Genomic DNA, 22,556 nt, shown 5'->3' on the forward strand with positions numbered 1-22,556 from the left:
TAAGGCATGGCAGCATGTGCTACTCTTCCTGCTGTGCAGAGAGACAAAGAAGTCTTTCTCACATTCCCAGCTCCCCTAACTGATACCATGTGGGGGTCAATGAATAGAGAATCTGTGATTTGAGAGCTGAAATGCTGCAGTACTGTTTGGGATGAAAGAGGCTGCATAAACACAAATGGTTATTGGATGAACTGACTGAGGGTTTTTTTAAAGAAAAAAAAAATCCAATGTGACTTTGATCAAACTTTTCTCTCTTTTGGGATGCTTAAACCCAAAATCTCAATGCCATCTGGCAGAATTGCCAGGCCCCTCACTGAGTTCCCATAATAATAAGACGACCTTTCCTAACCACTGTGTTACCATCTGCAAACCCTCCTAAATGCCACAGGGTGGATTTTGTCAGATTGGAAATGGATTTTGCAGTGTCTCCAAAATGTCAGGTGCCACACAAGCAATGTGGGAAGCACCGAGTGCACAGGGTCCCCTCTCTTGATGAGCAGTGGGGGCATCTTGGGTGAGACCAGTTGTCAGGGATGAGCATCATCATGCAGGTTGGAGAAGGTTAAAGAAAAGAACCAGTAGCAGGAAAAGATCTTTCTCAAAAGGCAGCAGTTGCCCAAGCCCCCAGAGTAAACTTCAAAGCTAAATCCAAAGCAGAAGAGAAGGGAGAAGGGGGCAGGTCAGCACAAGTATTTTCATGCCGAAAAATAGGTGGGCTACAGTTGTATTTTGGAAGGATCTACCAGTTTGTAACAGTTGGCCAGTTGTTTCTTCCCTATCTCTTTATTCCACAGCCTGGCTGAGCTGCCCCTGGGGGTAAAGCAGAGCCTGTGGGTGAGGGTGTCATTGCCCTGCTTGACTTGGAATCTTTTCTAAGATTCTGGCAGGCAAGGTGTGTGTTATTGCACAGAAATAAGGGTGTTCCCACCCCAAGCTGAGTATCTGGGTCTGTCTGTCCTTCCACACTCTTTACCTGCAACCTCTCCAGTAGTGCCAAGTATGTGCCCCTGAGGGAAATGATGGATGAAGAAACAGGTACTCGTTAAACAGTAGCAACATATTTTATTGATGTTTTCTGATGTTAATTGACATTTCAGTTCAGCTCATTTAGCTTTTAATCAGGGCGTAATTTACCACAAAGGAAGGAACTGTATTGATTCTCTGCCTCCTGGCAGGACAATTATTTATTGATCTCCAGTGCTGAAGAGTATGTGGTGGGGACTTCTTCTGTGGTACAGCTGGAGGGTAGATTTGGGCACTTGGATGCCTAACTCAGAGGTGTGTGGGTGCTGAGCAAGCCGGTGATCTGTTAGCAAGGTGGATTTGCAGAAATTAATAGGGAGAGTTTGAGGATCTTAAACAGAATGGGCTTCTTCTGTAGTGATAGACCACTGGTGGTGGCTGAGGGGCTGCAGCTGGGCTGTTTCTGTTAGGCAAAAAATTAGTAAAGAAATGAAAAGAGGGTCTTGAAGAGAGGGAAGGTGCCAGCAGGATTTTCCATGATTGCTCTTCATAGATGACAGGGAGTGTGATTTCTGGTCAAAGTTCAGAAGCGATTATCTCGCAATTTGGGATATTTGGGAATTTGGGTAAGAGCTTTATCCTACCCTCTCTCATCTTCAAAGAGTCTTGCAGTCATTAGGTAATGTGCTAATCCTCCCAATTTCTCTGTCCCTTTTGCTTTTCTCCTTTCTATGCAGCTTTCCAGGAAATCCCCAGGACAGCTCTGGTGTCTGCGGTCGTAATTTTACATCCACTTGGAGCACTTGCCCAAGTGACCCTCCCTTCTCTCCAGGCTCACTGCTTCCTGGAGCTGTTGCTGGGTGAGCTTGGTTGGAGCAAGGCTGCTATTAGCTGTGATCTTACTCTTTTTCCTTTTCTTAAAAAAAAAAGAAAGAAAGTTCCCAGTTCTCTTGTGCCTATGAGGGTCCCACGGTGGTTAATGAGCTGAAGGCGAGCGTTGCTCTCAGGGTTGTGCCCTTGCCCTGGGATTCATCTTTCTATGCCTGCCTGCAGTGGGGGGCAATGGGGACTGATGTGAGGGGGTCACTGCCCCTTCCCAGGCTCTCGTGGACGTCACAAGGCTCCCAGGGGTTGTGGCAAGGGGCTGAGAGCCCCCACGGAGTGACATAAATATTTGCAGTGGTATCCTGGGGACACTCCTGCTCCACTCCAACAGCATTAACAGCCTGGGCTGGGGGTTGCTTCCCGTGGGATCCAGTGCAGTGCAGCTGAGCACAGGCTCCATAGGAGACTTGTTGGGCTGGGAAAATCTCTGTGTTCTCCTGCATCTGGGAGATAAATAACCAGGAGAGCAGCTAGGGCAGGGTCTGGCTGAAGAGCCATGTTTGCTCAAGGCAGAATGGTGGGAGGTATCAGGGACACCATGCAAAGCCTCATGCACCCATCAGTCTCCAGAATCCATCTCCATCCTGTGTCTGTCGTCCCCAAGCAGGGACTGAGACCCTGGAAAGCAAATAGAGGAGCTCTCTTGGAGATGCAGAGCTTGCTGAAGCCTGGGGCCATGTGGGTGAGTAGAGACAACAGGTCTGCAGGTGATGGATGATGCTGTTTGCATCACAGGGGAGTTTTACCTGCAGCTCACATTGGGACAGTGGCAGTGAGTGATGGGGAGGAGCTGCCCAGGGGCTCTGCAACCCCCAGGGCTCCAGAATCAGTCATCCCTGTCTGTGCCTGTAGAATGGTGAGTGCCACCATTTACTGAATAGTGATTTCAGTGGATGTTGGAGGTTGGCACCTCCCACCCCTCTTCCCTTTTGCAGACCAAGCCAGCACAGCATCTTGGGTCTTTTTCTGTCTTTGCTGTGCTACACCAGTGACAGTGATTAACTCCTGAGTCAGTTGTTTGCTGAGATATTTCCAGGGTAATGAATGGCACTTCTGGATTTTTAGCTGCTTTGTTTTATGGTAACTCCCTGTGTCCATCAGAAGCATACAGATGCATTTGTCATTAAAAGCATGGTTTGTGACCTTCCAGCAATGAACCCTGGCATCTAAATGGTCTTCCATTAGTCACTTTGTTTATAGTGCTGAAGTGGGTCCAATTTATTTGGCTGAGGATCTTGTTTATATCAGGAGCACGGGTTGGAGTGGTGATGCTCAGAAGCCTCCTCCAGTGTCACAATTTTGCTGTGCTCATCTCAGCTGAGGCATCAGGCATCACAGCACAGGGCAGTGCCACTAATGGGTGCAAAGCAGCACACAGGTCAGCTGCTGATCCCCACATCATTTTGACTGCTGCTCATCTCTCTTCTGCTGCAGAAGCTGAGCTGGGTACTCTCCAGTAGCTCTCACAAAATTTTTTATATTCTTTTTTGCAATTTCTCTTTATCTTACATGCTCCCCTCAGGGCCATCTATCACCTTGAATTTTATTGCCTACTTTAATTGCTTCTCTGAAGTCTAACTGTAATATTACTCCAAGATCCTTTTGAATAACTTCCTGAGTTGCTGCAATATCATTAATCTTGTACTTCTGGCTCTCTTGATAAGCCCTGTTGTACACTGCTTTTCATTTTGGTGTGTCAACACAGAGTCTGACACGTTGCTCTTTGGCCTTCCGTCAAAGCGGATGATGAGCACTTCTTACAGCAGTATCTGAGTTGCAAAATTGGTTTCTATTTCTTTTGTTTGTTTCTACAAATTTCCTCTTTCAATGTGCTGCTTCTGCTGCAGCTCTGCCCCCTCCTAATTTGGGCTAATTCATGGCAGGGTTTAATTACTGGGGTCCTTGGTACTTGATATCCCTAGGTGAGCACTTGTACTGTATTGGGGTGCCTGGGGTAGATGTCCTCAGCCGTGGGTTTCCCAGGTTTGGCAATGGCTTTGTGGTGTCAGGACAAGTCCAGAGCTGGTCCAGAGCTTTGTAAGAGTTGAACAGGAACAAGACCTTGCTGGTCATTTGAAGGAGGTTAATGTCCACTCCCATCTCTGCAAGCAGCATGGGATGGTGAGATGTGGTCACCTTGTGCCTTTGTGGTTTGGGCTGACCTGAGGAGATTTGCACCATTGGTAGATTTGCCTGGAAGCAGAGGGTTTGGGGTTTTTTCAAGCATGAAATTAATGGATGTGCCATGCTTTTTGGCTGAGTATTTGGGTAATTTGCTCAAAGCCAGTTGCTCCTTTTGGACCAAGGAGTTAATGGGGCCTTCTGAAGACAGACTGCAATGAGCATGGGGAGGAGCAAAGGATCAGCCAAGAGCCTGATTATCCCTGTGGGCACCTCCTGCCCAGAAGTCCCCAGGCTGAGGCCACTTATGTTTTGCACCAGTCATTGACTTTCTCCCTCACTGAGTTTTACATTGCTGTTAGCCAGTACTCCACAAAACATTAATTTTGCTCCACTTGCTGCCAGAGCTGATGCTGTCAGCCCTGGCAAGAACTACCTGCCATCTGCTAAGGGACACCTTCAGCCACTGCTCCTGACAGTGTGTCAGGTTTCTCCAATAAAGTGGTGAAGACCAGAAGTGCTGCTTAAGCTGCATGTTCTCAGCCCAGGGCTTGCAGTTGATCATACCCCAACCTTCAGTGGAGGGAATTTTGGATGGCACAGCCCGTATCCTAGCAAAGCAGAAGGAAAGCAGTGGTGTTTCCAGTATGAACAACACTACCTATCCCAACAACATCTGGAGCTGTTTGGTTGGCTTGTGCTGGTTCTCTGCAACTTCTGTCTCTATGCTTTTCTGTTTCTGGGTATCATTTAACATACTCTCAGTAGAATTTCCCACAAACCACTTTGTAATATTTGAGATAGTTTTATACAAAAATATCCCTGTGTTAGGTGAATTAAAATCAGATATAGTATCTTATGCGATGGTAGGCTTTGAGTATCTGTTGAGTTCTTGTGGACTTACAGTGGTCATTGTAAAATACAACATTACAGAAAAGAAATGGAAGATTTATCCAAGGTGGAGATGCTCCTTTTCTGGCAGAGAGCCTCCAAGAAAGGGAACTGGCTCTAGTTGGTAATTTGACAGCACACTAGCTGTTCCCATGCCTGTGGCCCAAATGGACCCAGCTCTACCACCAAGTTTGTTTTTGTTGCCTTTTCAAGCCTCCTGCTGTTACGTGGATGGCTGGAGAGGGATGTAGGCAGAGCTTGGGAAGGACTCTGAAGTAAGTTTGCTGCTGGAGCCATACTGACAGTAGGGTCACTAAACCCAAATCTGAATTTCCCATGCCAAAAAAATACATTTTCCTATAAGAAGCTAAATGCTGCTTCTCTTATGAAAGACCTTCATTCTCTTCCAGGACCAGCTGGCCTCTTCTTGGCCATTTCATGATGTGAATTAATTCTGGGGCACATTCCTTAGAAGCCATTGGGGTGTCTTCTGCTGCCACTGAGTGCTTGGCCTCAACCTCAAGCAGGGGGAGGCTTGAGCACTGTTTGCCCCGTGGCTGTGTACCTGGGGAAACTCAGGAGAAAGCAAGTGGATTAGCTCAGTTACAGTGAACTCTTCTGGGAACAACCTAATTCATATTAAAATGGCCTTTATTACATTTGTACCATTTCTCTAATTTGAATTAAAATGGCCTCGATTTATTTTCAAAAGAATTTTTGCATGGGGGCATTATGAGGTCAAATGGGTCCATTGAAAGCCATACTGTCACTATATTTGGATTTTTTGTTTTCCTCTGTGTGGACAAAATGTATCACCTACACCCACCACACCATACCTGTGTGTCTTTGGGCATCACCCACCTCATTGCTCATTCCTCATCTGCTGAGGCCTCTTCTCAGGGGAGTCTGAAACAATGGAGAAGGAGTTGCAGTATTCTTACAGTGCTGTTTTAAGGACATCTCCCTGGAGAGCTCATCCCTACATCATGACAGGGATTTTTCCGTGTGCATTTTCATGTCTTGCCCAAGGAGCTCAGTGACCAACCAGTCATGCAGCAGGAAGGGTTTGTTGCTGGCATGGATCCTGCCCTTCACACCTGGATGGGTTTGTAGGTAGGAGCAACCACTGAGCCAACACCAACCTGAGATTGTCCCACACCAACCTGAGTGCTTACTGCTGGCTGGGTGTGGGCATGGTGTGCACTTTGATAAGAGAAGAGCAGTGGATTTAGAGCCTTTCTTACCTCCTCAGCTCCTGGTCTCACAGGAGGAGGACAGTTTGCTGGGAAAAACCCCATTAGGGCTTCAAAAGGAAAGTCTGGCAGTGGCTTGCTGGGGCCAGGGCTGGCTGCAGCACAGATGTCTGCAGGCAGCAATAGGCTGTGATTTAGCCCCATGCTTTTGAAAGCAGTGGGGGGAGGGGGAAAAAAAAGGAAGAAAGGAAGGAAAAAAAAGAAAACCAGAAAGCCATTAGATGACTTCAGTTCCACATGACTACATCAAAAGGGAAGGCGTTGTAAATTCGGTTTCTATAAAACCCTGGGGCCACGGAGCTGAGGAGCAGGATGCTGCTCTGGTGCCAGCAGCCAGGGAAAGCCCTTTGTAGAGCTGCAGGAACAGCTCCAGGTTTTGGGTATGCAAAATTTTTTCCTGGCTGCTGGGTTGACCTGGGTATCTATGGCTTCTCGTGACTTGGAGGTGCCTGTGACCCATCATCTTTGATGTGTGTTCAGGATCTCCTGGCATGGAGAAGCTTTGCACATGGGGCTCTTTCACAGTGCTGAGATGACATTTATTCATCATTTCCTTCTTATCCTTCCCAACCCCCAAAGTCTGTCCCTACATTAGCATTGGTTACAGGGGTTTTGCTCTCCTTTGCTTCATGCTAATGTGTAATAACTGATTTGATGCCTGTCAAAAGCCATTGAGGATGATCTGTCCTAGGGCTCAGTATTTTATGTCTTTGTTTTACTGTGTAACAACTCTCTGTATTGTTGAGTACATAGTTGGGTTTGTTTTGTTTTTTTCTCTGATATTTTTTGCTTAATAGTCTAAACTATTACCTGTTGTCCTACCTAATCACCTGAGACAAATAAAATGAGGAGGAGGATCTGGAAGGAAATTGGTCATTCTGTATTACCTAGGTCTGACATAGGTCATGTTTTAAGGTTCAGTGTCCACTGAACTGTATGGAAAGCAAACATCTTGGCTGAGGGGTCTCCACACCAAATATTTCACGTGCAAGGAACAGCTGAGTGCACTTTCTCTGGGGCTGCCATGGTTTGTGCATGGATGGAGTTTTTGATGCACCAAAGCAGCAGCTGCAAACCCTGCAGCATTCACAGAGGGATGTTGCAAGCTTGAAAATTAAAAGAAAGAAAAAAAGGTGGGGAAAAAAAGTTAATTTCATTTTTAATTCAGTGCAAATCATGGTTTGGGAGGGCTAATATGGGATTTCTTGCCTGTTCAGACTTGCAGTGCAGATCCAGGGATGGATTGTGAGTGACAGAAACATGGGACCATGTAGTAACACAGCTAAAATCTGTCGCTTCCTCTAACCCAAGACAAAGGCTAATTGTTCTAATTTGGGTCAATCCCCTGCTGTGCTGCAGTGGGAATTCTTTACCAGGGCCCTTTAATCATTAATGTTGGCCTATTTTACACAATGTTTGGCCCCAGTGCAACCCCTCAAGTGCTCTGCACCCCACCAGGGATCCTATCCTGCTGCTGGGCGAGGAGCAGGTGATTCATTTCTTAATGAAAACAAATTAATTTGCAATAACGTCTTTATCACAAGGCTTTCTCACATGCTATGCATCCTCCTCTGAGCTCTCTGGCTGCTTCTTTTGGAGCAGAAATTTGGTTTGTGACAGTGTGGGGTTTTCTGTCCTCAGTGAAAACACACTCCTGTTCATCCCATACTGGCTTTCCCATGGTGCCGCCTCCCTCCTTCCACCAGCAGAGCAGTGAGGAACCCATCCAAGGATAGGTTGTATGTGGTGGATTGTGGTGTGCAGATGGGTAATACCTCACTGAGGGGACCTGTGCTGGGGTGCTGATAGGACTGAGATGGTCCTGTGAGACCATCAGTGAGGATAAAATGGGACCTCCTGGAGGAACCAAGGCACGTTTAGCAGGACACAAGAGTGGTGAACCTGGCACCTAGCCCAGACTTGTCACTCGTTTATCCTTGGGGTTTAACTGATTCCCATGTCAATGGCTGTTGCTCCATCCCTTCATCCAGAGCTCTTCTCTCAGGGCTGGAGCCAGGGTTGGGAGCTGGTGGTCCCCAGCATGTGCCTGGGGGCCCTGATCTGCTGAGGGGGGAGATGAGGCTCAGCTCGTGCCACTCTCCCCCCGATTCTCAGATGAATGAGATCCCGTTGCAGATTGTAGATGGGGTGTGTGCCATGAATCCCTCTCCCAGCTGAAATTTGTTAAGGGATTAAAATCTCATGAATCTGTGGGCTCCTCCTGGCAGTGAGCAGCCTTCTGCTTCTCCAGAGGGCTGGAGGCAGGCAGAGACAGAGGAGGAACGATGGGGAAAGGGGCCCTCTGCAGGGAGGAGACTCTGCTCTTGGCTTTCCCGTCATGATTTTGAGTGTGGTCTCATATGACTCCTAGCAGGGAGCCACTCTGGGGTGGGAGCATCCTGCAGGTGCAGTGGTAATGCTGCAGATACCTCATCCATCATCCCTCCTTTGTCTTTGCAGGAGGGGGACTCCCTTGGGGCCATGGAAAAGCTTTGCAGGCAGCTCACCTACCACCTCAGCCCCCACTCGCAGTGGAGACGCCAGGGCATCATGAAGAGGAAGCCACAGTCCTGGTGAGTCAGCTTTGGAAAGCCACTGTCCCCTCCCTGCTCCTTGCGTCCTTCCACAATGTTTTGGGTGTGATGTGTGTTTTGGGGGGCTGGTGGGAGCTGCCCTTTGCACACCTGGAGCAACAGGAGAAACAAATCTACCACGAGGAAGGAAAATGCTTAAATCCATTAACTTGGGCTACAAGGGAGTCGGGAGGTCAAAACCTTCTCAGCTTGCCACAACTTCCCAAATCCTCAGTTATTTCCAGTCTCCAGTGTTCCTGCCATGAATGTTTGTGTTATCAGGTTGCTTTATGCTCTCATCCAGAGGTGTTTTCCTCCTTTTCCATTTTCTTATCCTGGTTGCAGAGGAGAGCAGCACAGTAGTGCTTGGGGAGTGGGAATTGGCTGGAAAACCTCAACCTTCCATCTTCCAGCTGGGGTTTTCCCTTTCCATTTCACCCCAGTCATTACATTTGGTGTGTGCACACAAAGAGCCAAATCAAGGGAGATGCTCTCTATGTTGGCTGCCCTGCTCTGCTGTGCTGCCTGGCACCAGAGCACCCAGACCTGTGCCAAATGACCTTATTTTTTTTGCATTTTATCAATCTGTCTCTCTCTCCCTTGCTGTCTCCATGCCTCCCTCTGAATCACATGCATTTATATTAAACATCTAGAATGGAAATCAGCTTTTTGCCCGGTGGGGTAGCCAAGAGCAGGAGGATGAAACCAGCCTGCTAAAGTAATTTGTATGTCTCTGGCTCTGCCTCAGGACACGATTACAATCCAGTGTTTAACTAGCAAGTGTTGAATTAGATCCTGGAATCTCCCTGCTCCTCCTGCCAAGCACTTGCCTTGAGCAGCACAAAGGCAAAACTGGTGACAAAAGCTCCACGTGTCTGTAGTTACTTTGCAGCACGGGCTTGCACACTTCGTGGGGAGGGAGGAGGTGTTTCCCAGGGGAAATGGCCAACGTGGCTTTGCTGAGTTTTTCCCATCCCTGGAGAGTTGTGGCCAGTGTGTTCCCTGTGTTTGCTGCCCACGTCTCTGCTGTGCACAGGAGCGATAGCATTTCCTGGAGGAAGAACACTTCGGGGTCCTGCTTTACATCTGGGAGTCAGGCTGAGCTCCCCCCTTTGCTCTCTCAAGACCCTCTGATGTGAAGCCATTAGAAATCACCTGGGAAATACCCACCTGAATGTGCAAACCAATAGTTTGGGACAGTTTTTGGGAAGTCAGGAGGTTTCATCAGGCTGTGGCAGCTTTTAACCTGTGGTTACCTGCAGGTTGGGTATTCTCCATTGCACTTGGTTGTACACAGACCTGTTCAAACAAAAGAGAATTGTATTGTGATTTAGTGATGAACTTGTGGAGGATAAGCAGCCTTATTTTGTTGGTAGGGGAGTGTTCTTTTAACATCCCACTCCTAATTTCATCAGGGACACAAAATAATTCTGTCCTGGAGGAATGCCGGGTGCTGATTTTTCATATTTGCCTGCATTTCTCTACAAAGCCCTTGTGAAGCAAAAAAAAAACAACAAAAAAACCCAAAAAAGAAAAAATGAGAGTTTTCATGAGGGGGAAGCCCAAGTGCATGTCAATAATGTTCCCTTCCTTATGAAAACAGAAAGGGAATATTTGTGGATGCAAATCCTCAGCTAAAGCTGGGAGCTTGTGGGCGAGTGATGGAAGTTGTAGCTCCTGCAACAAACGGTCACTTCAGAGCATCCAACCCAAATCTGCTGTTGGTGGGAGGAGGCTGGAGCAAGAATTATGCTGTTTCTCCTCTTCATTAAAATCCCATCTGTGTGTATGTGTGTGCATGCACAGCAGGCGTGCTGGGAGCTGCTGCAGCATAGCTGAGGATCTGTGGGCTGGAGAACTTGAGGACCCAGGAGTGGGTGATCTCATCTGTCTGTGTCAGTGGGGCTTTATTTTGTCCTGTGTAATGTGGCTGTCCTGGAGATCCGAAGGGACAGCAGCAAAGTCCTTTACAGTATGTGGAGCAAATGCTACAAAAATCAGTCTGGGATGTTGCTGTGACTTGGGGGGTTGTTGGAAATCACTCATCCAAATCTTCCTGCATCTCCCTACGTGGCGTGTGGCTTCATGCATGTGTTTGGGATGGAGAAAAGCAAAACCCTGATTCTTGGTGGTTCTTTAGGCTGCATGAGATTGGGAACTGAGGCCATCAGGCTTCATCTTGGCCCTGGGTTACAGGGAAGGTCCTGCATCCCACAGGAGGACATGGGTGAGGGACAGAGGTGCTTCTAGCTATGGTGATCTGACATTTGCCATCACAGTGTCTGAGGTCTGCAGTCTGGTGACACCTGTGTGGTCACTGAGTCTGACTCCTCATCCTGACATCCATCTGAGGAGCAAAACACCTGCTGTGATTTGGTGGTGGATCAAAAAAATGCATTACTCGACAGGATGGGATAGGCTGTGACCCTCCAGGGCAGGATCCTGCTGGTGTTTGTCCTGGTCATGTCGTTGCAGAGCTCCCAGCCACCTCTGGCCAGCCGTGCCTTGGCTGGGGACACAGAGCTCTGTTTGTCTCTGAGATGATTGTGGTCTGGATGCAGGCAGAAAGCAATTCCTTTCCCAGGGCAGGCTCTCAATACCAGCTGCTGCCTGCCTGTGCGTGGCAATTGTTAATAAGGGGCTGCTAAGGCAGAGCAGAGCTTTTCCCTGGCTGTATCCTGCAGTGGTAGAAATATTGTGGTTATTTACTCTGTTATTTCTGTTAATTGCCCAGAGAGCACAAGAGAGGCCACCTCCAAGCTTCTCCTACCCTACTTTTGTGATGATCTGTACCAAGAGCATTTGGAAATGAGAATTTAATCTCTTGCAAATTGCTGTGGTTCAGCATTCAAATCTCAGTCTGGCCGAGGCACACCAGATATTTCCTCTGGAAATATTAAATGGCCACCAAAAGCACCTTGCAAGATGTCTGATGTCTGGTTGTCCCTTGTCATTGGGTTCCTTGTTGTCTGTGTGGGAGGGAGTCCCTGGGCAGCAGGTCCCACAGAGCCATGGGACACCCAGGGCTGTCCCTGCCTGAGCACTGCTGGCTGGGGATGGTGAGGGTTAACCATGGGCACTGAGTAATCCTTCTGTAAGGGAACTGTGACTTAATGTGATGGGAAGACCTGGAGTAACACAGAAGTCAGAAGGCAGCTAAGCCTTTGGGACACAGCATCACCTACAGCAGCTCCTGTGGAAGATGCCTTCAGTTTGGTCTGGTTTATGCAGCACTCAGCCAGCCTAGGTAAACCCAGTGTATTTTCTGTTCTTTGGCACAAATGTTTGGAAACTGTTGGGATGCTGCAGAGCATGGGAGGGGCTGTGCTCCAGCAGGGCTGTATCAGCTGTTTGGTGTGGTTCTCAGCCTCACACAGCACAGGCAAGGAGCAGGTCTACTGTGGTTCAGGGCATCACATGTGGTTAGAAAAAAAAGGGAGGGAAAGAGAAACCTTTTGGAAGTTCAGGTGACAATAAGGAGGTGGGAGAAATATTTGGATGTGGGGAATTTTACAACACATATCCCAGAAGTACACTTCTCATCACTTCTTTCCTTCTCATCTCTGTCTCCTCCATAGCCATGGATTGTTTCCTGCAGCTGCCAGTCTGTGAGTCTTTGGACTTTTTAAGGTTACTCAAGATATGACTTCTTATCTCCTCTATGCTTGGGACTGAAACAACCCATGATTTGACCTGTCAGTTGTTCTGTTCTCAGTGCTCCTCCACATGATGCTGCTTCTGGGTTCCTGACAGATTTATTCCCTTTGGCACACAAAGGGAAGCACAGTTCTTTGTGTATTTTTGCTCTTTGATGGTCTCTATGGCTTCAAAACAGCTTGGGCAGGGGCTCCTTTGTGGAAAGTCCATTTTTCCAAGATAGCTGAACCAGAGCAATCTTTTGGGGCTGGTTCTGTGAGTGCACCAAGTTCACTGGCCAGAATTTTTTGCTCCACCCTGGTATCCAACAGATGGGGCTGAGTGAGTGGGGTGGGCAGGTTGAGCCAGGCTAGGCTGCTTCCCAAAAAAGAAAGAGATGCTGACAAGCACTGGTGACTGCACTCTGGGCCCCCATATGGCAGCTGCCTCATCTCCACCAGCACCAGCCAGGCTGTTGGGAGCCAGCTTATCCCTGGGAAATCAGGACCCTTGGAGGACACCCTGCTGAGATGCAGCAATCTACAGCCAGGTATGTGCTGCAGCACTCTCTCCTCTTTGTTTTGTAGAAAATCCAATGAATCTTCTATCCAAAAAAAAAAAAAAAAAAAAAGCTAAGTCATTTTAAAGTCAATCATGTGCAGCACTAAGCAGCTTTTGTTTTAAATAATGCTCTCTTAAGGCGAGTGGGGTATAAATACCAGGATATTGGGTTGTCCCTGGTGTGCACTTTTCCCCTGAATCAGCATGTGTGCATCAAACAGGGAGGGACAAACCTGGTGGTGCAGTGAGGATGCTCTGAGCTGGCTCCAAGCTGCCCCCAGCCCAGCAGCAAATGTTAGAGCAAAGCTTCAGCATCAGCAAGTAACAGGCTGGAAACAAACAGAAGGAATCGTTTTTCTTCCCAAGTCTCCTGGTGAAATGATGTTGAAGGGCCCAAAATCAGAGAGTTCAGAAAGAAATTAAGAACAGCTTTGTCAGTGGCCATCAAAAAACATAGCTCAGGCTGCAGCCTTGGCTCAAGGAGTCTCCAAAACATGGGAATCTGGGAGGGTTTTCTGGGGAGGAGTAATTGAATAGAGCCCTAGATCCTTTCCCTAGACATTAACATCCAGACACAGATTCTGCACTTGATAGACCCTGATGTGACCCAGAATGGTCTGGGCTCTGCAGCACCCTGCCACTCACTCAGCACTGCAGAGCTTCGCTCCAGGCTGCCCCAACCCATCCCTGCTCTTCCCCCTTGAGTTTTCTGCCCACTTCATCTGTCTCCAGCAGGACAGACCATTTCTGCTTGCTCATGTGCTTCAAAGTGCCCTCAGCAGTTAAAAAGTGCAGTCCTCAGAGGAAATCTGTGTGCAGACTGACCTGAGACAAGACCCAGCCTGGGGAAAAAAAAGCCCTGTAGATGCCTTGCAGAGGGGAGACTCACTTTGATGTTGATGGAGCCCGGGGTGGTCCTGCCAGGGTCCCCTGACATGTCAGCAAACGTCAGTCAGTTCTAGCTGGCAGGGTGGCCTTCAGTTCTAGAGAGGCTGGAAAGTGCTGTGATGTTTGTTGTTGAATTTAAAGAGTTGGAGGCACTGGAATGACCTTTGGGGCGATGAAAACAGGACTGAGATGTGAGCAAATTAAATGCCTGGTGTGGGGGAGGGGAAGGTGGAGCACAGCAAATCAGGGGGAGCAAATATTTATAAAGGCTGTAATTAAGAAATAATTCCACAGCATGCTGTTTGTGGCAGCTAAAGAAGCTGCCATCTGGGTTGGTTGTAGCTCATACTCAGGGGAAATCTGATTTCTTCTGCACCTGTTGGGTCTGCTCCCCACATTTGTTGGGAAACAGGGGCATTTTGCAAACCCTGAGATGTGCCAAGTAGGGAGGGTGAGCAGCTGGAGAAATCACCCGTTTTGTTCTTCATCTCCACTGTGAGTTATCTGGCCACCAGATTGGCTGAAAATTAGTTAATTTTTGCTGACTCTTGCAGCAGCATCTGGAAGGTGGAACTGTTGCTGGGCACTGCTCGGAGTCTTCCAGCCAGGGCTGCTCGCTGCGGGGCCCTTTGTGCAGCAGAGATGAAAGTACCAGTTAAATTTCCCAGATGTGCAGTGAGTTTAAATCATCTGGCTGAAATCAGATGATACATTGGGCTGCTTATCACAGGCCAGTGGGTTGCTCATGAACTGGCACAGCTCCAGAGAGCACAGTGCTGCAACCTGACCCCCCAGGAGGGGTTTGTGGGACAAGGATCAGCTGCCTGCATCTGTGTGCGTGAGCAAGGGATGCTTTGACATTCTGTGTTCAAACAGAAGTGTGTTCAAACTCAGGAACAAGCTTCCTGGAGAGGTCATCAATGCCCCACGCCTGGCAGTGCTTGAGACATCTGGGCAATGCCTTTAATTACTTGCCTTAACTTTGGGTCAGCACTGAAGTGGTCAAGCAGTTGGACTACATAATTGTTGTGGTTTCCTTCTGATTGAACTCCAGTCTTCTCTCCTCTCCTCTCCTCACTGCAAAGGAAGAGATTTTGTGCCATGTGAGCCACAGGGAGCAGACAGTTTCAACCATTGAGGTTGGTATCCTCTGGGTTTGGGTGCTTTGCTGGGCAGCATTAGGGATCTCTGGTTTCCAGTGTTACAGAGCTCAGTAAATGGAATCGTGTGGTTATTCCTGTCACCATTCTGCAGGTTCAGAGGAGGCTCCTTGCAAATAAATGTCCTGGTTTTTGATCAGGTTTCTGTCCTATGTTGGTTCTGATCTTTATTCCTGGGACACATCCAACCTCCTAAACCTTTTGGTGCATAATTGGCTGCCTCCCTGGCTTCACCTGCATTATCCAGCACCAGCACATCCTGGCTCTGTCAGTCTTTCAGTCTGTCTCCCTTCTCTGTGTAGCCAAAGAGGAGTTGCAGGTGAGCCCAATGTCATCTCGTGGCTGTCATTTTGCTGGAGAAGTTTATCCCTAATTGTGGTGAGGCCACAGCTCCTTCCCATGTGCCAGCCCAGCTGCTGTGCCAGCCCTGTCACACTGTGCTCAGTCAGGAGTTGGGGCTAGCAGAGACCTACTGCATAAACTGTAAATAATGCATGAACTGCAATGCCACCCGGGTAGGTGTGAGGGGGTAAACTGTCCTGTTGGGAGGGGCTTAAGGTTTTCCATTGACTCACTTTGAAAAATGAGCCCTCACCCTGTTCCTTGCCCTCCACAGCTCTTCTGGCTTGCTCCAGAATTTAAAACAATTAACCCAAACAGCAGAGCACCCTTTTCCCCCTCCCACAGATGAATATAAACCCTAACAAATGCTTGATTTGTCTTTGCTGTTCTCTTGCTGAACTGACAGCCAGAAGTACTAGAAAATAACCTGAAAACCCCCCCCGAGGCTGGGATGAGGTGACTTAAGAGCTGTGGAACATCCCTTCCTACCTCTGTGCTTTCCTGAGCTTGCTCATGCTCTTGCTGCAGCCTTGAAAGCTTCAGGTAGTCACAGGCACTACCTGAAATCACAGGTTTTGTGATTTCAGACCTCCATTTTGAGCCATTCCTCCTTCTCCATCCTTTCCTCTCCTGCTGGACTAACAAATAACCCCCTAGTTTCCCTTTCCTTCTGGACTAAGAAATAACCCCCTAGTTTTCCTCCCCTTGGAGGGAACATCCATCCCACCTCCTTGCATTTAAGTGCTTGTGGTCTCTTAAATATTTTCTAGTCCTGTGGCTGAATAGAAAAGGCCTTTGGCTGTGAAAAGTGTGATGATTTTATTAAATTATTATTAATTTATTTATTTATTTTTAAAAATAATTACTCTTCTACTTCCTCTGCCTCTTGAGGGAGTGGAAATTAGATTTGCTTTTGGCACATGGCAGTAATTATTTAAACCTATTCACACAAGCTGTGCTGCAGAATCAGCTCACAGAAACTGTTATTAAAGCAGGGAATCAGCTGGTGAAATAATTAATCCCCACACACATGTGCTTCCTCACTGCTTTGGAAGTCCTCCAAACACTTCAGGATGATTTGTCTTGTCTCAAACAGCCACTGCCTTACTCCTTTTTCAGCTGGCAATGCCAGATTCCCCCTCCCTTGCCCAGGGCTCAGCTGCTGCCCCTGCAGGGAGCTGCTCTCTGGTCCTGCCCTGCTCCCCCCACCAGCCATTCCCACCTCATTACCAGACAGCCCCAGCATGGCTGTCACCCCTGGCTATATTTCCCAATTAGGAAGAAATCAAGCTTTATGATGAAGGTTTGATAGAGGCTTTTAAAAGAGTTTGGTTTTTTTTTCAAGCCCTTTCACGTCGTGCATCGTTAGCAGTGGGAAATGAAGGATTTCAGCAGGGCCATCCATCTTCAGCTCAGGGCTCCAGCTCGCTGTTGGGCTGAGTTTCAACCCCCTGCACCTGCTGCTGCTGCTCTCTTTGAAATTTGAATTTTCTTTGAAAATAATGCTTTACAACAGCAGTGAGGATGGGTACAAGGGTGCTGGGAGCACTGCTGCTCCTTGCTGCCACAGGGAAGTGAAGAGCTGAACTGAGGTGAAGGTTTGGGATGGTGGTGTTCGGGCATTGTGTGCTTCAAAGGGACACCAAAGGTGTATTTGGGCTGGATCCAGGTTTTCTTTTTTCCTTCTGTGATGCTGTGGGGCTGACAGAGGCAGAAGAGCCCAGGAGGGGGAGAGTTAGACCAGAGAGGTTGTGAGCCCTGCACGAGGAGATGTGGGCAGTGGAATGCAGGCCCAGCATGGCTGGAGCTTTGCTGCTATGGGTTCCTGCATCTCAGACCCAGCTCCTTGCAGCCCTGGTTGATCCAGTTGCTCATAACCAGGAGTTTCCCTCTGTCCCCTGGGAGCCTCAGGGTCAGGCTCCTAGGGGTGACCCAGACCCAGACCCAGACATGACTCATTTCCTTCCAGTTTGACACTTTAGCATCAGACATGGCAGGGTCCCTTGGCCGATGGGATGGAGAAAAATGGTAAAAGCCCTGGCCAAGCATCCCAGCAGTGATCAGGAAAGTGTAGAAGGATCTTTTGCATCTCAAAAGAAGCTGCTGGTTGGCACCTCTAAGAGAAGAGAGCAAATTGTAGAGTGCAGCCCCTGCCCATGGTTACTTCTCAGCTCTGGCTTTTGCCTATCTTGCCTACACAGCAGCCTGTGTTCAGACACATCCCAGTCCCTGGGGAACAGGGGAGGTCACTCCCAAGACTGATCCTTTTGTCTCAGAAGGTGTAGCCCAGGGTAGCAATATGTTCTTTCAGGTGTTTCACCCTCCTCTTGTCCAGGGTTAGCATCAGACTGGGGAGCTGGTTTGGTTTTTTTGGGGGAGGAAGCCATCCTTGTGTGCTGGTCTCCCTGTGTGCTCAGTCTCTCGTGAAGGTCACTTCTCACCCTGCTGTTGGAAATGAGGATTATTCCTCAGCAGCATCTTGGCTAAGAGAAATTCCCATCTGGAGTGAGTTCTCTCCTGTGTTCCCTTGTTTGTTCCCTGGCTGTTGGGCTGTACTGGCCACTTAGGTGCTAAAATGGGACTCATTATGTCAAAGATGAGGAGCTGAAGATACGGGGAAATATATATATATATATGTGTGTGTGTGTGTGTGTGTTCACATAATATGGACAAATTACTTACGTTGGGAAGATTTGTTGTTGGGCTGATCACTCCAGCATCACTCATTCCCCTCTAAGAGCCAGCTGGGAGCACAAGGGACACAAAACCTCATCAGTGTTGGATGACAGAAAAAAGGGCAAAGAAACAGAAAAAGGGCAAAATGTTTGCACTGGGACAGCTGAGTTGGAGGAGGTGGTTGGTTTGTGGTTCTGTTGGTTCCGCTGATAGTGGGATCTGTCTTTTAGCAGCAAAGCAAGTAGGCTACACAGCCTCATAGGGAAAAGTCCAGGAAGGTTTTTGTGGTTTTCTTACTTGTCTGACAGAATTTGCAGTGCTGCAGGGAGCTGGGCAGCAGTGGTGGTTGACTGGGCAGAGCAGCAGATTGGGTGGCCTGCTGTGCTCTGGCCAGCTGGAAGGGCAGCTGTGGCAGCCAGCTTCGCCTCTGAGATCAGCTGAGTTTCATCTTTCTGGGGGAGATGAATGCTGAAATCCCCATCGTTAGCAGGGAAATCATCTGCCAAAAGCCATGAAGTGCTGAGCTTTTTCTTGGGGCAGTTTAAGACCCTCACCAGTGCCCCTTCTCTTTCCTTTGGCTTTGCAGCCCCAGAAATGGTCGTGGCCGCTTTCTGCTGCCCCGTGGTTTGTGGGAAGGATCTGTGAACATAAATAACTTTGTGAGGAGGTAGCAGAGCTGCAGCAGAAACTGTCCAGCAGAAAGAAAGGAACCGCAGGACATAAAAAAGGATTTTCAGCCCCCTTCTTGCTACACTTGCAAAGAGAGGAGGGCAGGGGTACTCTTAAACCTTCTGATTGGAACGGAATATGGAAAAGCTCCAAACCCCCATCCTTTTTTCTTTTGAAGACACGAGCAGGGAATTAGTAGTGGATCAGGTTGTATCCTGTTATTCCTCAGCTGATGAAAGCCAAGGTTACAATGGCTGCTCTGTTCTGCCGGGCTGAGTAGGACCCATTATTTTCTGGGCACGTTAATGTAAAGCAGATTGGATCTCCTGGCGCTGGGGGAGCGGTCACACACGGGTCAGGTCTCCTGAGCTTTAACACTGCCTGATCCTTGAGGATCTCCTCCCTCTGAGTGTCATAAACTCCTGCAGGGAAGGAGGGCAGTGACAGTACAAGGACTTTCTTGGCCAATGCAATGTGTGTTTATTGAAAGCCACGCAGAACAGAACTTTTCTGGGGCTCGATAGATGCGCAAATTGCGATTGAAACTCGTTCACCTTGGGTTAAAGTGGAAGATGTGCAAAGGATCAGGGGGAGTGAGGAGGAAACAGAGGTAATATCAGCTCCTGGCCCAGGAGAAGAGATCTGCCCAAACAGCAGGAGGGATAAGCAGGGATGCTGGGAGCCAGGCTGGCTGCTGCCTCTTGTGCTCTGGCTCTCGTCAGAGCAGCCCAGGCAATGGGGGACCTCAGCCTGCCTAAACTCTTCCAAATGTGAGCTCTGCTCCAATAAAATAAACAGTTTAGGGAAAGCAAAGCCCCAGGCACACACTTTGGCAGCTGATCACTCTCTAATTGCAGGAAGAGCAGTTGGGAGAATTTTTTTTTTACTTCTTTGGGCTGATTTCTGATGAGAAAATTGAGCTGGAGGATCAGAGTTGAAGCTTCTCTCCCCTCATCCCTCCCCCAACAAAAATCCTGTGTTCTTCCCTTCTCTTAATGGAATTCAACCCATTGTAAGGAACAGGGAACACAAACAGCCTCTAAAAAGTGCAAACTCCAACCCTTTGGTGAAAGCCTGTTTGGTTTGATACCTCCAGTTCTCTGTACACTTCTCCTGGGGTTTTTGTAGCTGTTTGGCAGCCCCAGGGGCAGGTTGGAGAGCTGAGGGAGGATTGAGGTGGGCAGAAGGAATCTGGAGCCAATGGCTCTCAGGCTGCCCAGGCCATCCCCACCCCAAAGGACCCTTATGAAGAGAAAGTGATGGAGATTATGAACAACTGTGAATCATCTGTGAATAGACAGGATGTGCCAAAATTACTTCTTTCTCTCTAAAAATTGAGGCACGAGGAAGCAGCCACGGTCTCCCACCCCACCTTGGGGGTCACATCCAGCCTGTTCTTGAGGTGCTCCTTGCAAGGATAAGATGAAGAGGTAACAAAACCAAAGGGAGAGGCTGAAATGAAAGATTTTAAGGGTGCAGCCATCTCAGTTTTGCAGAAGGGGCTGGAGCCAGCCCTGCCTTGCTGTGCTCCATCCATCCCCATGGGTCCCACTGCCTCCCTCCCCTTTGCAGCCCCTTCCTCTCTTGCTCCTGCTCTTTCCTTTTTTCCTTCCTTTCAACTCACTGCTTTGGAAGCACACTGACAGCAAATTGCCTGCTTTTATGAGCAATTTACTAATGATTTCTCTTCCTATGGCCTCTTTCCTTTGGACACTGAGGACTACAGCCCAATTCAGAGGTCATTTTCCCAGTCAAACCAGAGCACATCAGCTTCCTTTCTCTGCAGTGGGGAATTGTTCATGCAAATCCCAGTTACTTGGGTATTTTTAATATCCTCAATTTAAAAAGTCCCTTTCCAAGAGTATTTTCAGCCTTTTTTTTTCCTTGTCTGGATTAGAATTTAAAGAAAATGTCATTTATTTGCTTGCAAACTGTTGTTTGTTTTGATGCAAACTTGAACAACTTCTTATTCTGGTCCAGTTCTCTCCTAGGAGGTCATTTACAGAAGCAACAAGCCCAACATGTTATTTTCTTTTCAATTCTTGCTTTTCAGTTGGCACTGGTGCAGGTTGCCTTCTCTGCAAACACAGGTTATTAATGGGGCGTCAGCCGCAGTTTCTGATTACGCTGGAGCAGAGTTTGTTGGAAATATTCCAGCCCAGTTTCTTTATAGGAAAATGCAGGTTTCTTGAGAGCAGAATGTGTCATAGGAAGGAGTATATCAGTAGGCTTCATTGGGGGGGGGAGGCTGGGGAAAGAAAATTGGAGTATTCCAGCAGCAGGGTATTTCAATTTTTTTGCGATAAGTTAAATGGAGTTATAATTATAAATAAATAGAGTTACAATTATAGCAAAGCATTTTGATGGATCCCAAATGCTTACTTTTAGAATTTTGTTTCACAGGAAATTAAAAACAAGCTGGGAAAAATCCTCATTCTTGTAAGGCTCAAAGGGTGGTTCTCATCCCCAGCAACAGACTCTCCTTGCACTCAGCATCTCAATCCAGGCCCCTCGGCTCTGGACCACGAGGAGGAGCTGGCTGCACAGCATGCAAATGAGAGTTTTGCTTAATTATCCTTACTAGAGATGTTTATCAAGATGCTTCTTTGGAGCAGTACTTCATTTTCCAAGAAGCCTGTTGCTTTTAAGAGTCTAATAATTGGGTCCTTTTACTAAATACCACAGAGATGCCACTAAATGATGTTGCAGCAGCAATTTCACAGCTGTGGAGTGGATGAGAGCTGCAGGGAAGGGAGTTTGCTGATGGAGCTTGGCCATGGGAAGTAGTTGGGGTTGTTTTGGGCCATCCCAGGTGTCTGTTTGGTTTAAACTTAACCACTGGACCTTCTCTAGGTCCTCCCTATGGTTGTCTACCATTGCAGGGCCTCATCAGTGGCTGTAGGTGACCAAATATCCCCCAAGTGCAGCTGTTTCTCCAGCAGCCTGGGTGTGAGCCCCAGCAGTTGGACCCAAATGGACTTTCCTTGAGCTCCTGGGTAATGGAGCTGTGTCCTCCCCTAGGCCAGTGTTAGCAGGTCAGTTTTACATGGTTTGGACTGAAAGCCTCAAAACATTGCATGTTATTTTTCCCCTCTTAAATTAATTTAAATAACTTGCTGAGTGTGTCTTGTTCCTCCCTGTACTGGTATCTTTCTCCTCAGCTTCCCAAATCAATGCAGAATTCACTTCCTGCAGCCCATGTGCCCATGAAAGGTGGTGCAGAACCTGGTCCCTGCCTGCAGGTTTTGCCTGAGCTTCCTGACCTTCCTTCCCTTTGGTTTCCCAACTCCACCCCTGTGCTAGCACAAGATGAAGGCATTAGAAGAGGACCAAATATCACATTGCCAAATGTTTAATGCAAAGAAAAACTCTGTCCTTTAATTCCCTTCCTCAGAAAGATGATTTAGAGTGGGATTAGAGGCATTTTGGGGGATGTTAAAGTAAATTGATCCACCCAGCCCCACACAGACTCTTCTCTGTTTCTTCTGTTCTCTTCTTCATGTAATATTTCTCCCCAGAGATGCTGCACCCAAAATACCAGATTCCTTCCTCCACACACACACAATATTTTGAATATTAGAATGCATTTAGAGCCATATTGGAGTCTTCAAAGTTGGAGCACAGCAGTCCAAAGCCACTGTCAGCTCTCAGGTAACTCAGCCCATGTGACAACCAGCAGAAGAGCCGAGGGCTGTGCTGTGAGTAGGACACCTGATGACAAGGTGACATCTCATCCCTTCACCACACCAGGGGTGGGACAGCATCCTGTCCCCTGCAAGGTGGGAACCCATCTGCAAGGTGCAGCTTTTGGGCTGTCCACCTCCTGAACTGGAGCTGGGATGGTGTGGTGGCTTTTAGGCACCAAGGGCTTGGGGACACTGCTCTCTAGTGGATGCCTCTTCGTCAAACCAGTCCAGATGAAGGAGTTGAGGCTGAAG

At 48.0% G+C, this 22,556-nt stretch overlaps 1 protein-coding gene across 1 annotated transcript in view; it reads left to right on the forward strand.

Annotated features, from left to right (window-relative positions):
* Positions 1 to 22,556, forward strand: part of LRRC75A (leucine rich repeat containing 75A) — a 64,578-nt gene that overhangs the window by 31,872 nt on the left and 10,150 nt on the right. The window contains exon 3 of the mRNA XM_071764804.1: positions 8,574 to 8,686. Within this exon, the coding sequence (XP_071620905.1) occupies positions 8,574 to 8,686 (113 nt within the window). The remainder of the gene's footprint in view (positions 1 to 8,573; positions 8,687 to 22,556) is intronic.

This window comes from Heliangelus exortis, chromosome 21, assembly GCF_036169615.1.
Source record: "Heliangelus exortis chromosome 21, bHelExo1.hap1, whole genome shotgun sequence".
Taxonomy (NCBI): domain Eukaryota; kingdom Metazoa; phylum Chordata; class Aves; order Apodiformes; family Trochilidae; genus Heliangelus; species Heliangelus exortis.